Consider the following 16,284-nt stretch of genomic DNA (forward strand, 5'->3'; position numbering starts at 1 on the left):
TGCTCACTGAGCTCTGGTTTTACTTCCCCAACATGTTCCACCTGCTTCTTCTAGAACCAGAGAGCCAGGATTAAAAGAGGTGAAACTCACCACGACTCCTTTTGTCTACGGTCGACTACGTCTGGGTCAGTTCAGACAGAATTCAGGAAATCTGTTTCTACACCGTCTCAGATCTCGTTCACGTCGGCTGAATTTTGAGACTTTCAGGTGTTTTCACGTCTGATAAATTTTGTGTTTTTACCCTAAAAACCGTCTTTGAAGCCAATTTAAGACTTTAAGATCTCAAGAATAAAACTAACAGCCTTGAAATGTGGTGAGAACAGACAGAATAGTTTCATCAGATCAGAACGCTTGAATGGATCCAGCAGACCAAACAGTTTATTATGGGTCCTTGAACATGGAGAAAAGTACAAAAATGCAGCATCCAGGCTGGTCTGGTGTCTCCATAACGTTCCTCTAAGTGTTTATATCTGGATGGATCCATATTTCTACTAAAATACTGTCTCTGGTCCACATTTCTTCAACTGTTGAGGCTCTAACATCAGTGGAATCTGATGGTTAAAGTTAGACCAGACAAGGTTCCAGTTTTTAGATGTTCAGACTAAATGTTGATGTGGACTCATTGGTAGGAACCTAAAATGAAGCTACAAGTTGTAGAAGTTTCACATAAAAATAAAAAGGACTTTACTGTCTTTACACCAAAATGCAGATTTCTTTATGTATAAAATGATCTTTTGAACTGACAGGTCATTGTGTTTATGTTAATATGAGACATTAAAGTCTTAGATTTTAACTAAATATTATATTTTTGGCTTCAAAGGGCAAAGAAACGACGGTACAGTTCAAAATGTGAGCTGTGGACCAATAATCAGCCTCATAATCAGAAACTACTTTAAGAAGACATAAAACATGCAGTAGAGGTCAACAAACTGCAGACAAACATCAAATTCCTAACAAAGAACAATACACTCAGTGATTTCAAAAGCTAAAGAATAGAACTGTTTGTGGTCAGACGTCTGGACGAGTAAAAACCACAAGAACTAAAGATTCCGTTCCCTTTCTGTTTGTAACAGCAGCATGAGATTAAAGGAGCTTTAGAAACACGTCTGATCCGTTAATGAACCATAAGAAGGAAGGTTTCATTTTATCTTTATACCTCCATCCCCTCAGCTCTTAAACCAAACCTTCCCTCTGCAGATGTTGGAACAAACCAGACACTAAAAGCTGCTCCTGTCCTCATAACCAGACCCAAATGAACCAACGCATTTTCTTTTGTTGTTTGATTTCAGTCAACGTGTCCCCTTTATGTTTGTCTCTGATTATGTTCAAGCCTTTTCTCCTTCATGTGTTTTGTGAATCTGAGGCTCAGGACGGTGACGTGCTGCTGCCCCCTAGTGGGAGACGGTGGCGTTACAAGACGTATAGTGTTGGTCTGACTTGTGTTGTTTTGTGTTTTCCTCTCATCTTTAAATAGTTAATTTAACTGCAGATATCCCAAAGATTTGTTTCCTGTGCGTCTCTGTGTTTATGTCAGTGGATGAGAGCTTCAGCTGCTGGTGATATTTCTGCAGGATGGACGTGTTCTACGATCAATCACTGCTAATAAATGATCCTATTTGTGTCAGACGGTGTTTTCTGTGTCCAGTCAGAACCAGTAAGTCTGTGGAGGAGGGAAATAAAGTAGAGCACTTTATGAAAAGTCTTAACAGAAAACTTCTACTTTTTACACATTTATCACAATTAATTGTTCCAGATGATCAAACTAATATTTATATTTATTAAACATTAGACAGAAATAAATCACAAAACACAGATTTACCCCCTGAACCCATTAACTGGTTTATCAGCAGCAGTTAAATGTTTGTTCCAGCTGTGATCATCTTCTAGCCTAGCCGTGCTAGACCCATGTTCTGAAGACACAAGGGTCTAGGCATGCTGGACAGGGAGGGAGGTGGGCTAAAAGGTTGACTATCAAATCACTCTGCAGCAATTGGGTAGGTATACAACCAATCAGCGCAACGAATAGGCTCCTAGAGCGCCAATCAGAGGATGCGGTAGTTCGATGAAGCCTTATTTATACAGTCAATGGGTGAAGCTCAAGTATATTAGACATGTTAACAGAAAGATTATTCAGAGTCGGTGCTAATGGAGCTCAACGACTGTTGTTGTTTTGTTGTCGACCCTGGCAGAGAATTAAATTTGTTGCCGTGGGTTGTCTAGCGCGGCTAGGCTAATCATCTTCTACATCCATGGAGGAACGCTGGTCCTCTCTTCTCTGCAGAACAGTTTTAATTTGGTCACATTAGACAGTTTTAGATCATCAGCTGAACTTTTAAGGTCCTTCCACAGCATCCCAGTTAGATTTCAGTTCAGACTTTGACTCCTAAACTTTAATTCAGTTCTTTTTGAGCCGGCAGGAATCATATTTGGGTGTTGATGGTGAAAATGAAACCACTTCCAAATGAGCTGGGTGGTTTGGTAGCTCAGGGGGCGGTTACTTTACCACACAGGGCAAGATGGGCTGGACAGAAATTATCCTTCAATGAATAAAATCATTTACAAACTGCATTCTGTGTTTTCTTGGATTATCTTTGTCTAATATTAAAATGTCCAATCCAGGCTGGTCTAGTGTCTCTATAAAGTTCCTGTCAGTGTATATCTATGGATGGATCCATGTTTCTACTAGAATCCAGTCTCTGGTCCACATTTCTCCAACTGTTGAGGCTCTAACATCAGTAGAACCTGATGGTTAAAGTTTGACCAGACAAGGTTCCAGTTTTTAGATGTTTAGACTAAATGATGACGTGGACTCATTGGTAGGAAACTAAAACGAAGCTACAAGTTGTAGAAGTTTCACATAAAAATAAAAAGGACTTTACTGTCTTTACACCAAAATGCAGATTTCTTGATGAATAAAATGATCTTCTGAACTGACAAACAGGTGATTGTGGTTCACATATTAAGGATGCTCTCAGTCCAATGGGGAGAATCTCTTTTCACGTTGAGCAAGACGGGCCGGAAACTAAACTTAAATGAATAAAATGACCTATAAACTGCATTTTGTGTTCCTGGGTTATCTTTGTAAATTAGTGTGATGATCTGAAACACTGTTGAGACAAATATGTAGAAATAGAGGGTTTCTGTAGGGGGTGGACGTGTTTGATAAAATAAGTCAGTAAAAGTCGCCTCGTCCAACCTGAACTCTGCTTAAATATCCAGAATTATTCCTGAGATAAACCTGCTTCACCTGGATCAGAAGAGTTAAATGTGTGAGAATATTTCAGCGTTGCCAAACAAACTGAAGAACGAGCCAAGAACAAATGTCCAAACAGCACAAGTGGTTTATTTGAATTCCACAAGCCCTCGTCTGTTCCTCGTTACAGCGATGATCCACCAAACTGTGGTGGAGTTTTCTGTTTTGGGAGAACGGAGCTGTTTGCTCTACATCGACCACACAAAGCACCGATAACACCACGGAGCCACAGACCGACAGGCTTCAGACGCTCAGCCACGACCAGAACATTCACTAGAAACCGGTGGATCATGAACAGAGCGGCTCAGTGTTGGTAGAAAACGCAGTGGAGGGCAGAGAAAGCTGCTTCAGAAGGAGACAAAGAGCAAACATTCACACAAACCAGACGTCTTCTCATTTAGACCAGGGTTTCAAAATAAAAGACGCGTTTAGGTCTTTCTTTGTAAAACTACGATCCATCCCATAATACTGATGGTCACCAGGATACATCCCATAATACTGATGATCACAGTTGGCTACAGAGGAAATGAACAGAAACCAGATCCAGTGTTCAGACAGATCCTGGATGGATTTAAACTGATCTGGTGTCAGTTTCTACCAGAACTCAGATGTTTCTCCTCCTAAATGTCATGGTTCTATCTGCTGGACTGATGAAGTTCTGAGGCTCAGAAATGATGGAAAAAGTCCATTAAAAGGTGATAAATGTGGACCACCTCTATGGAACTCTGAAATATTCCAGTATGAAGGTAGAACTCTGATCAGTGATGAAGCTGCTGGAGATGAAGAACCAGATGTTCTGAGGAGGTCTGAGGGAACTTTCTTTCAGATTTTAAGGAGTTCAGTTACACCATCTAAACCTCTGTTCTCCTGCAGATCCTAATGGTTCTGTAAAATGTTTTTAAATATAAATACTGAAAACAACAAACCACACACAGAATATTAATTACTTCCGGTAATTTTAAAACAGAAGAAGAAGTTTGGATTTTTGGTCCCTGGAATAAATGAGAAGATGAGCCCAGCTCTATGTGGACGTAAAAACTGATGACATCCATCACGAAGCCAGAAAGTGGTTGAACACAAAACAACATGTCATCCAGTTATAAATGCTAATAAAACCGCTGCAGCCACACGTTCTTCACATATATTACATTTATATGGTACAAGTGTTAGAGCAGGCCAACGCTTCGCCCTCTGACCGGCCTCTAATCATCTTTACTTGTTTTTTTTATTTTCAGGTTTGCTAAAGGCAGCAGTAAAGTGTGACCACAAACACATACGTAGAAGCTGTGCGTGTACACAAACGTACACTTTAATACAAGCCAGCGAACGCTCCACTAAAGCAGGCTAACGGCGTGAAACCAGCTGTGCTTGTTTACTGTCTTTACATCAGCGAACACTACGGAGCGTCCCGCTGTGCTGGTGGCAGTGGGAACGCTGGGAAAGCTAAGCAGGAAAACGCTCCTCACAGCTACAACCCAAGTTTGGTTTTTAAGATACCGGAACAAACGGGACAAAGACAGAATCCCCACAACACCAAGGACTAAAGGGCGCCGCGAAAAACGAGAAAAAGTCTCTTTTACAATCATATGACAGCAGGATTGACACGCCTCTACGCTTCCTGAAGCTCGTCTTCAGCCTTTTTTATTCATTACACCATGAAGCTTACTTAGTGAACAGTGAAGAACTTTATATTTATCTGACTTCAGAAGCTCTGTTTTTGTCTTTTAGTATTTTATATTAACTTCTTTCATGGTTTCTTTTTTTGCACATATTTTTTCCATCTCAGCCAATCAGAGATCCTCTGATCAACCAAACTTCTTCTTTCACCTAAAATGGTATCTGACACTTTTTAACAGATACATTAAATATGTGAGGAGCTATTGAAGGTAAGAACATGAACCTTTCTCTGCTGTTTCTCATCGTGTCACTGATGCAGAATCTGTAATGTTGGACAATAACCTCTAACCTCTGAATACCGATATTTATTTTCTGAAGCACATGTAGCTGCAGGTCACAGAAACAAAAATCTAAATATTTATTCTGAACCAGTGACATGATGAGAAACAAGACAAACATTTTCAGGTTTTTTGTTTTTATCTAATTGTTCAAACAACCTGCTGAATGTGAGTCAACGGACAGTCAAACTAAAACGTGGCAGATATCTTCATAAACATCCATATTTTCTGAAATAAAAATCAGAGATGATGGAGCAGAAACTGCTCTACAATGTGAGGACATTTTATTTTACTTTACAACCTAATTTTAAAGTTTTTATCCTGTTTTCTTTTCTTTGATCAACTGGTTTTAAAACATGCTTAATAAAAACGTGTGATTTGATTTTTGTCTGCAAACCTCCAGACGCCGTAACACTTCTACAACGGTCTCCATGTTTCGTCTCTTTTCTGTTCGTGTGGAGGTGATCATTATCTGTGGACGATCTTCTTTAAACACAACACAAACACTAAACTCCTTCAGTTCATGTGTCAACAGGTCCAGCAAACCTTATTTTTACTGCAGCTAAAACAGAAACTGGAACAGGAATCGTTGCTTTTCAAAAGGCCCGTCTGCAGATCAGAGCTGTGACTAACCAGAGCAAAGCCTCCGTCTAAAATGTGATTATCTGTCAACACAAAAGAACAGCGACTCTGATAGGACCATTAGTTTGTTCAGTATCATGGATGTTACAGACTCTCAGGTGCCGAAGAGACGAAAAACTTTGAGAAGTTAAAGTTCAGTTTAACGCTGGACTAACAGTTTAGAAATGTTATTTCTGGATGCAGAAAACGGTTCTAATTCTCTTTCTTCAGCTTTTATTTCGCATCAACAGGGAACTGGAGAGAGTTAACATTTATAAAATTAACTTTTCTGCTTCCATCGTGACGTCCAGTCAGACTGAACCAAAACGACGACAACCAGGAGCTACCCAACCTCCAGCTATCTGTTCTGTTTTACAGTAAAGCCTTCCATGTTTGTCCTCTCTGAGTTCAACCAATCAGACTCACGCAGACGTTTACAGGGACGCACAAGTTCCTCCTGTGGAGTAGGAACTCTTCTCTCCCCTGAAACAGGGTCTACAGGGACGGAACTCATAGAGGTTCAAACCTGAACGTCCTGCAGCAGAAAACTGCTCAATGTTTAGAAATCAGAGAGAAAAGGAAGTGAACCACAGACAGCTGAACTCCACAAACCAACCAGAGGAGACCGCATGGAAGTGGTGGCTTTGTTGAAACATGAACCAGATGTGTAGTTTATGAACCAGATGTGTAGTTTATGAACCAGATGTGCAGTTTATGAACCAGATGTGCAGTTTATGAACCAGATGTGCAGTTTATGAACCAGATGTGCAGTTTTGCAGCTTCAATCAGCATCAAGCAGAACGTGCAGAACTTTTTCTCTAATTCTTTAGCATCAGTAAAATGTGGTTTGTTTTCGGTAAAACAACATCTTCAGTTCTGTCTCTGTGCTTTTTTTTCCTCCATGACAGAAACACAAAAGTGTGCTTAGTGACTACCGGTGGTGGTTTAGAGAGCGACAGACGCAGCAGACGGTGACTCCTTCTTCTACTTCCTGATCTCAGGAACCATCGAGTGACAAACGAACCCTCCGCAGGCTCAAAAGACAGCTGCTAAAAGTCAGTGTGTGTCGTCAAACTTTTTACAGCCGCCTTTTAAACCTGAGGGCCTGATCCTCCAGACAGACCAGAGTTTCTCTGGAAGGTGGCGGTGTGAGGACGTCATTTCTCCTGCAGCAGGACGGGGATGTTGATGTTCCAGCCGATGGCCTGCCGGTCGAAGCCACAGGTGAACAGGTTGCAGGTGGAGTTCTCCTCACACCAGGCGGAGCAGCAAACCATCCGCCGGTGACCCTGGAAACACCGCAGCCGGGTCAATGTCGGGTTTTACTCAGATTTAACTTGTGCCGTTTTAGACCCAAAACTCACTTCTGTGAAATATTCTGGTGGAATTTTGAGAATTTCAAACTATAATTTTTTTGTATTTTCACTCTCTAAAAGCATGTGAAGTCATTTAAAAGTTCCATAAGTCCAGAAATCAAACTCTCACAGCCTTGAAATGTGGCGAGAACAGACAGAATAGTTTCATCAGATCAGAGTGATTAAGCTCCAGGAGAGGCTAAATGTCTATTAGCCTTTAAAATGGAAAGAGTGTTCAATCAAGGTTGGAATTGTGATTCTAGAAAGTTGATCTAAATGTATTTATATGTGATGGATCCATATTTCTACTAAAACACAGACTTTGGTCATGTTGTTGAATATCCACATGAATCAACATGAAGCTGTTTGTAACTCTGCTCATCTACCACCAACACCTAGACCTCCATGAACACCTAGACCTCTATGAACACCTGGACCTCTATGAACATCTGGACCTCTATGAACACTTAGACCTCTATGAACACTTAGACCTCTATGAACACTTAGACCTCTATGAACACCTAGACCTCTATGAACATCTGGACCTCTATGAACACTTAGACCTCTATGAACACCTGGACCTCTCTGAACATCTGGACCTCTATGAACATCTGGACCTCCATGAACATCTGGACCTCTATGAACATCTAGACCTCCATGAACATCTAGACCTCCATGAACAGCTAAACCTCCATGAACATCTGGACCTCTATGAACACTTAGACCTCTATGAACACCTAGACCTCTATGAACACCTAGACCTCTATGAACACCTAGACCTCCATGAACATCTAGACCTCCATGAACATCTGGACCTCCATGAACATCTGGACCTCTATGAACATCTAGACCTCCATGAACATCTAGACCTCCATGAACATCTAGACCTCCATGAACACCTAGACCTCTATGAACATCTAGACCTCCATGAACATCTAGACCTCCATGAACATCTAGACCTCCATGAACATCTAGACCTCCATGAACACCTAGACCTCTATGAACATCTGGACCTCCATGAACATCTGGACCTCTATGAACATCTAGACCTCCATGAACATCTGGACCTCCATGAACATCTAGACCTCCATGAACATCTAGACCTCCATGAACATCTAGACCTCCATGAACACCTAGACCTCTATGAACATCTAGACCTCCATGAACATCCAGACCTCCATGAACATCTAGACCTCCATGAACATCTAGACCTCTATGAACATCTAGACCTCCATGAACATCTAGACCTCCATGAACATCTAGACCTCCATGAACATCTGGACCTCTATGAACACTTAGACCTCTATGAACACCTAGACCTCTATGAACACCTAGACCTCTATGAACATCTAAACCTCCATGAACATCTAGACCTCTATGAACATCTAGACCTCCATGAACATCTGGACCTCTATGAACACCTAGACCTCTATGAACACCTAGACCTCTATGAACATCTAAACCTCCATGAACATCTAGACCTCCATGAACATCTAGACCTCCATGAACATCTAGACCTCTATGAACACCTAGACCTCTATGAACACCTAGACCTCTATGAACATCTAAACCTCCATGAACATCTAGACCTCCATGAACATCTAGACCTCCATGAACATCTAGACCTCTATGAACATCTAGACCTCCATGAACATCCAGACCTCCATGAACATCCAGACCTCCATGAACATCCAGACCTCTATGAACATCTAGACCTCTATGAACATCTGGACCTCTATGAACATCTAAACCTCCATGAACATCTGGACCTCTATGAACACTTAGACCTCTATGAACACCTAGACCTCTATAAACATCTAAACCTCCATGAACATCTAGACCTCTATGAACATCTAGACCTCCATGAACATCTAGACCTCCATGAACATCTAGACCTCCATGAACATCCAGACCTCCATGAACATCCAGACCTCCATGAACATCCAGACCTCTATGAACATCTAAACCTCCATGAACATCGAGACCTCTATGAACATCTGGACCTCTATGAACACTTAGACCTCTATGAACACTTAGACCTCTATGAACATCTAGGCCTCTATGAACACCTAGACCTCTATGAACATCTAGACCTCTATGAACATCTAGGCCTCTATGAACACCTAGACCTCTATGACCATCTAGACCTCTATGAACTCCTGGTTCTGGTTCCTACCAATGAGTCCACATCAACATTTAGTCTAAACATCTAAAAACTGGAACCTTGTCTGGTCAAACTTTAACCATCAGATTCTACTGATGTTGGAGCCCCAATAGTTGGAGAAATGTGGACCAAAGACTGGATTCTAGTAGAAACATGGATCCATCCATAGATATACACTTACAGGAACTTTATGGAGCCACTAGATCAGCCTGGACAGTTTTTTTTCTCCCCATTTTCCAGGACCAATAATTAAAAGTTTGTCCTCTGCTGGATTCTATTCTGTCTGTGTTCTCACCATATTTCTTGTTTGTGGGAGTTTTATTTCTGGAGATATTACACTCTGAAAATGGCCTCCCAGGTCCGATGCATTGTGAAGATAAATGTGTAGATATGCTGCTCAGTTTGTCCTATTAACGGTTTTTTAAGGATATTTAGTCCAGAATAATCTCTAAGGGTTGAACCCCACACTGACCTGTCTGTTGCTCCGTGGGAGTCGAGCCAGTCGGACTCCGGACATGTCGAACAGCCGGACCTGCCGATTGTCGTGAGGAAGGGCGATGATCTTCTGGTTCACCGAGACGCTGATCCTGAACAGAAAGAGCAGAGGAGCTTAGGGTGCTAGGCTAATGCTAACACCGAAAGGCTCACTGTGTACTTTGACAACCTGCAAAACTCAACAGGAAGCACGACCATCTCCACAAATCAGCTGATTTCACAGCATCACGTGATGCTCTGATGTCATCAGCGTACACATTCAGTGATAGTGATCCTTATTAATCAAGGAGCTGAGGTATGAATGACAGGTTCCCTACGATCACATGCTGCTGATATATAAAGTAAACTGGTTCCAAATATTGGCTATTGGTCTTCCTGGATTACCAATAATCAATATTAGGCTTGAAAAAAGCCGTATCAGTCGATCCCTACTGCGATAATCATGAATATTTTTAATGGCTTTGAGATCATGAACCGTGTAAACGATGTAACAATAAAGAAGAAAAGCAGTCAGAGAGCAGTACTCCTCCAAGGCTGCTCATTCCATCTGTCATTACCGATGGATGAGTCCTGATCAGTGGTGGATTTGTAGTAGGATCACAATCAGCTGATGTCGTGTTCACTGGTTGTCATGGTTACAGTGACGCCGTGCCGCTCTCTGGCAGTGATACAAAAATCTTCAACAAATCGATGGATCCAGACTATGAGCTGCATCACTGCCAGAATCTAATCAGGTGGTCCTTGAGTCATTTCTGACCTTCAAGGAAAATTTCATGCAAATCTGTTTGTCTGTTTTTGAGTGATGTGACTGACAGACAGACAGACAGACAGACAGACAGAGAGACAGAGAGACAGAGAGACAGAGACAGACAGAGAGACAGAGAGACAGAGAGACAGAGACAGACAGAGAGACAGAGAGACAGAGAGACAGAGACAGACAGAGAGACAGAGAGACAGAGAGACAGAGAGACAGAGAGACAGAGAGACAGACAGACAGACAGACAGACAGACAGACAGACAGACAGACAGACAGACAGACAGACAGACAGACAGACAGACAGACAGACAGACAGACAGACAGACATAATCACATAACTCCGTCATTCCTTGGAACAGTGACTACGTCTTGCTGACTGGTGCCGTCGGTGTCTCACCTGTCGGCAGGTGAACTCACCTGTTGACAGCGGAGTCGGTTCGGATGGTTGCTATGGGCGACCTCATGTTCTTCAGGTCCCACACTTTGACGGTTCGATCGTCGCTCCCAGAAACCACGTTGTCTCCGACCGTGAACACAGCAGACGTCACCGTGCTGCACAGAGTTTAAACATTTAAAAAGCTGCTTCTGGAAATGTCAGACAGGAACGCTGCTAGAAAACTGTTAAACGTCTGTTCATATATTCATTTTACCGATCAATGGAGCTGATTGATTACAGACCGCTGCACAATGAAACTATCAGAGCTCACATATTCAAACAGGATGTTGAAGTGCATGTGGGTCTGACCCCGTCTCCTCATGAAGGAAATCTCTTTCATTTGAACCAAATCAAAGAAACTAAAGTTACTGATTGAATATTCTCTGTAATCAATAAACTGATCAGGTTTTTTATTTGTGTTCTATCAGCGGCAGTTTAAACAGAGCAAACATAAAAACAGATTTATGGGATTTCTGCATCAACAACTAAATACATGTGGGGTTCCCATGGCTTTACTTTTATTTTAACATACCTGTATTGTACTACATATGTAGTATGCTTCTGTACTGTACTCTATATGTATAAAAAAAGAAACATTATTTCCGTGTGTTTGTATTGTTTGTATGGGTGTGTGAAGGATGGAGAAGACTGACTCTGTGTGTCCCTGGAAGACGTTGACGGAGTGGATGGACGGGTCTCTGAAGTCCCACAGCCTGAAGGTGGTGTCTCTGGACGAGGTGACCACCAGGCGCTGGGTGGGATGGGTGCAGCAGTGGGTCAGCTCCTGGTCATGGCCTGAACACAGACAGCATCAGAGAGAAGCTGCAGTCAGCTCAACCCTCACCCAGAGCTCAAAGATGAGACGGAGTCAGTTTGTGTTCTCACATTTCAACTCACAGATTATTGGTCTACTTGTCCAATAATCAAAGATTCTAAATCAATGAAGAGAAATAACTGAAGGAATTTTATCTTTAATAGTTCCTGAGATATTGTTGTTCAAACGTGCTGATTTGGGATGGAATGGGATGGAATGACTCTTCTGGAAGAACGATAAAGACCATTCTGCATCAGTAACACGGTGCTGGGTAGACAGGTCTGTGTTTATCAGGCTGGATAATATTACAGGACATAACTAAGAACACACACTGATAGATGCTTACAATCGATACACATCTGCAGTGAAAATCAAAAGTTTTGTGTCAAAGTATTCAAGCACACAAACTCTGTGACATTTGTAAAAATCCTTTGTTTCTTTTCATACGTACACGTCTAATTAAATGAGAACTTTCCAGCATTTATCTTTCAGACCGTCCAGCTGAAAATATTCTAAAAAAACGTCATGGTGTCAGATGGAGTGATTGACAGAAGACTGATAATGAGGTGCAGCAGACCATTCTACAGCACTAATCCTCTAACAGGTCTGACTACGGCACACTGTTAGTAACAGTTACTGCTGCCTACAGAAGGACTGTGCTGATGGACTAAACTGTCGGTAAGAGATTGTTCCTACAGAGAGCTCTTTGTAAAATTCCAAATAATCCTTTTTACATTTCTGTACAATCGATACACAAAAGTGGAAATAAGCCTTCTATCGACTGATGTGTGTTTAACAGACACTGAAAGCAACGAACAACAGACTGACTGATGTTTAGAATCGATACACATTTGTGGTGAAAATGAAAACTGTTGTGTCCCAATTTGCAACAACACAACCTCAGAGGACATGTTGTTAAAAAAACCTTTGTTTGTTTTTATAGTTACATGTTTATTTAAAACATTTACCCTTCTGTGCTGTTATGGAGCGATAGGAGTGCCAAATCAAAATATAAATAAATAAATAAATAAATAAATGTGGAAATATAAAGAGAAATAAATAATTAAATAAATAAATGTGGAAATATAAAGAGAAATAAATAAATAAATAAATAAATGTGGAAATATAAAGAGAAATAAATAAATAAATAAATAAAAGGAAAAAACAGAAAAGGTAAAAGCAAAGACAAAATTTTCCTTTTTATTTATTTAATTATTTATTTCTCTTTATATTTCCACATTTATTTATTTATTTATTTATATTTTGATTTGGCACTCCTATCGCTCCATATGCTGTTACTTGTTAATAAACAATAAATAAATCAGTTTTATTGAGTATTGTTTATGAAATAACACAGACTGTGGAGTCTACAGACTTATCGTAGCATTCTCTCCTTCTTACCAGTCAGTGAGTGGACCAGCTCTGAAGTCTCCACGTCGTACAAATTGGCAGCTCGGTCCCACGACGCCGTCACAACCTGTTTACCCCCCACCAGCCAATCAGCAGCGATCACCACGCCCTGATGGCTGCGGAGCGCCGTGGTGGCCACCCGGATGGAGGGGCAGTCGTTGGGGCCCTCCGCCTCGCCGTCGGCCTCGTCTTTGTCTGAGAAGTCCACGTCGTCTTCACAGGGCGTCTGCTGCTGCCACACATGAAGGACTTTCAGCCTCAGAGACGGAAAGCGTACCAACAACAAACCATCAGAAACTGAAGCTGGTCACTCACGCTGATGTCAGCAACCGGCTGTGGAGTGGGCAGCTGGACCATGTATCTCCAGATGTGAGCCGTCTGATCTCCTGAGGCTGCAGGACACAGAACGAGTCAAAAAAAGACACGTTTGAATGGAGCCATGTTTCAGGACACAGTGAGCAAAGATCGATCCATTTCTGTCCACACAACCAGCAACAGAAGACATTTACAACACTAACATCCACTCCATCATCTTGCTACAGGAGGTTTTACAGCTCTGGGTCATCTTTTTATGGATATGTGCAGCAGAAGAGCTTTTAAGGCACCAAGAATCCAGTCTGATGTTGTTTCCTACAGTAAATAAATCTACAAAGACAACTGTAGTGATGCTGTGAATGCTTACCTGTCAGAGCCATCTGCTCAGTGGGGTGGAACTTGATGGAGTTGACTGTGGAGACACGGATATCTGCTTTACATCCCATCATAACATTAACACATAACATTACTGGTATCTATGAAGCACACTCACTGATGTACCAATGTACTTATTAAATATTTCTGACAGCCATTTCCAAGTATTTTTGACCAGTCGGTAAAACATTTTAGTTTCACTTGTAATCATTTTGGAAAATCTACTTCACTGTTAAACTAGGAGGTTACTAGACACTTCAGAATGTAAAAAAACATTCACATAATTACAAAAAATGTTTACGTATGTTAATATAAATACATTTACAACATGTGACACCATGATACCAGCATCAGGACCAGATCTACAGGTGCTTTAGGACAACATGTCCACACTCATGTTTTACCACCAGAGGCTACATGTGAGTGTTAAACATGTCTGCAGGATACATCCCATAATACTGACGATCACCAGGATACATCCCATAATACTGATGATCACCAGGATACATCCCATAATACTGATGATCACCAGGATACATCCCATAATACTGACGATCACCAGGATACATCCCATAATACTGACGATCACCAGGATACATCCCATAATACTGACGATCACCAGGATACATCACATAATACTGACGATCACCAGGATACATCCCATAATACTGATGATCACCAGGATACATCCCATAATACTGACGATCACCAGGATACATCCCATAATACTGACGATCACCAGGATACATCCCATAATACTGACGATCACCAGGATACATCCCATAATACTGACGATCACCAGGATACATCCCATAATACTGACGGTCACCAGGATACATCCCATAATACTGATGATCACCAGGATACATCCCATAATACTGACGGTCACCAGGATACATCCCATAATACTGACGGTCACTAGGATACATCCCATAATACTGACGGTCACCAGGATACATCCCATAATACTGACGATCACCAGGATACATCACATAATACTGATGGTCACCAGGATACATCCCATAATACTGACGGTCACCAGGATACATCCCATAATACTGACGATCACCAGGATACATCCCATAATACTGACGATCACCAGGATACATCCCATAATACTGATGATCACAGCTGGTTCTAACATGGACTGGAAAGGTTTGGAGCCATTTTGAACCATTTTATTGGAACTTTAGTGAATGTTGAACTGATCTAAGACAGGTTTGGAATCATCTGGACACATTTTGAACCATTTCTGAGACTTTGGACCAAACCGAGTCTTTTCAGATCATTTCTGAGACATTTTTAACAAGTTGTTGTCATTCTGGCCAAGGTTCAAGTCACTTTGGAAAAGCTTTGAGTCATTTTGGACAGATGTTAGGACCTCTGGACACATTAGGAGTCATTCTGGGAAGGATCTGTGAAACTGGTATTTTTTGGTCATTTAATATTTCCTTTTTCTTGTTTTATCTCTGTTTTGTAGTTATTTTTTGCTAGTCTTTGTCTTTGTCATCTCCTCTCTATAGTTTTGAGACAGTTTTGTGTGTCTCTGTGATATTTCTTTCTCGTTGTGATAATATTGCTGCTTTGGTCATGTTGTACCACAGTGTGTTTGTCTTATTTTTCTTGTTTCGTGTCATTTGTGTCCTGTTTTTGTTGTTTATTGCGACCTTTGTTACGGTTTTGTCTCTTTGTGGCATTCTTGTTTCTTGGTTTGTCATTTTTTGGTCTTGCTTTTCCTGTTCTGTGTCTCGTTTTGGTCATTTTATGCGTCTTTGTCACAGTTTTCTGATGTTGTTACTGCATGGATGTAAAACTGACACAACAGAACTCAGCTATGTTTTTCAGCTCTGGATAAGTGTTGCAGGAGCTCCAGGAGCAGAGCTTCACTGCACTAGGAGACTAATCTGGCTGGAAAATCTAAATCAGGCATTGCTGTTTTCTTTGTTAAAGATGCTGTCTCTTAGCATCATGTGTTATAAATACTGCAGAAATGAGCAAATCTCAGTGTTTCATAAATTCACAGCAGCAACAGGGTTGGTCAGAAAACATTCTGTCCTTCATCACCAAGGTGGGAACATTTAAATCACTTCTATTGTGATAAATGTGCTGTAGAATTCCAACTCTACCTGATCCTTGGTGGCCCATATATTTGAGGAGGCACTTTCCCGTCTCGATGCTCCACAGCATGGCAGAGTGGTCTGTTAGAATAGAATAGAATCATTTTATTAGGACACGAGAGAAACCACAGAGATGGTTACTACTGCTGTCTACATCTGCTGATAGACAGCATGGTCGGATAGAATTATTAAAACAAATATCTAGGTTTGAAAAATG

The 16,284-nt window shown here is 41.2% G+C and overlaps 1 protein-coding gene across 3 annotated transcripts in view; it reads right to left on the reverse strand.

Annotated features, from left to right (window-relative positions):
• Positions 1-3,323: 3,323 nt before the first annotated feature.
• Positions 3,324-16,284, reverse strand: part of LOC110965265 (WD repeat-containing protein 37) — a 34,461-nt gene continuing 21,500 nt past the window's right edge. For all 3 annotated transcript variants that reach the window (XM_022214243.2, XM_051953845.1, XM_022214244.2), the window contains 8 exons: positions 16,077-16,148; positions 13,943-13,987; positions 13,576-13,652; positions 13,252-13,489; positions 11,690-11,831; positions 11,018-11,152; positions 9,821-9,935; positions 3,324-7,118 (listed from right to left, as the gene is read on the reverse strand). In XM_022214243.2, coding sequence (XP_022069935.2) covers positions 6,987-7,118; positions 9,821-9,935; positions 11,018-11,152; positions 11,690-11,831; positions 13,252-13,489; positions 13,576-13,652; positions 13,943-13,987; positions 16,077-16,148 — 956 coding nt within the window. In that variant the 3' untranslated portion in view covers positions 3,324-6,986. The remainder of the gene's footprint in view (positions 7,119-9,820; positions 9,936-11,017; positions 11,153-11,689; positions 11,832-13,251; positions 13,490-13,575; positions 13,653-13,942; positions 13,988-16,076; positions 16,149-16,284) is intronic.

This window comes from Acanthochromis polyacanthus, chromosome 9 (assembly GCF_021347895.1).
Source record: "Acanthochromis polyacanthus isolate Apoly-LR-REF ecotype Palm Island chromosome 9, KAUST_Apoly_ChrSc, whole genome shotgun sequence".
NCBI lineage: Eukaryota > Metazoa > Chordata > Actinopteri > Pomacentridae > Acanthochromis > Acanthochromis polyacanthus.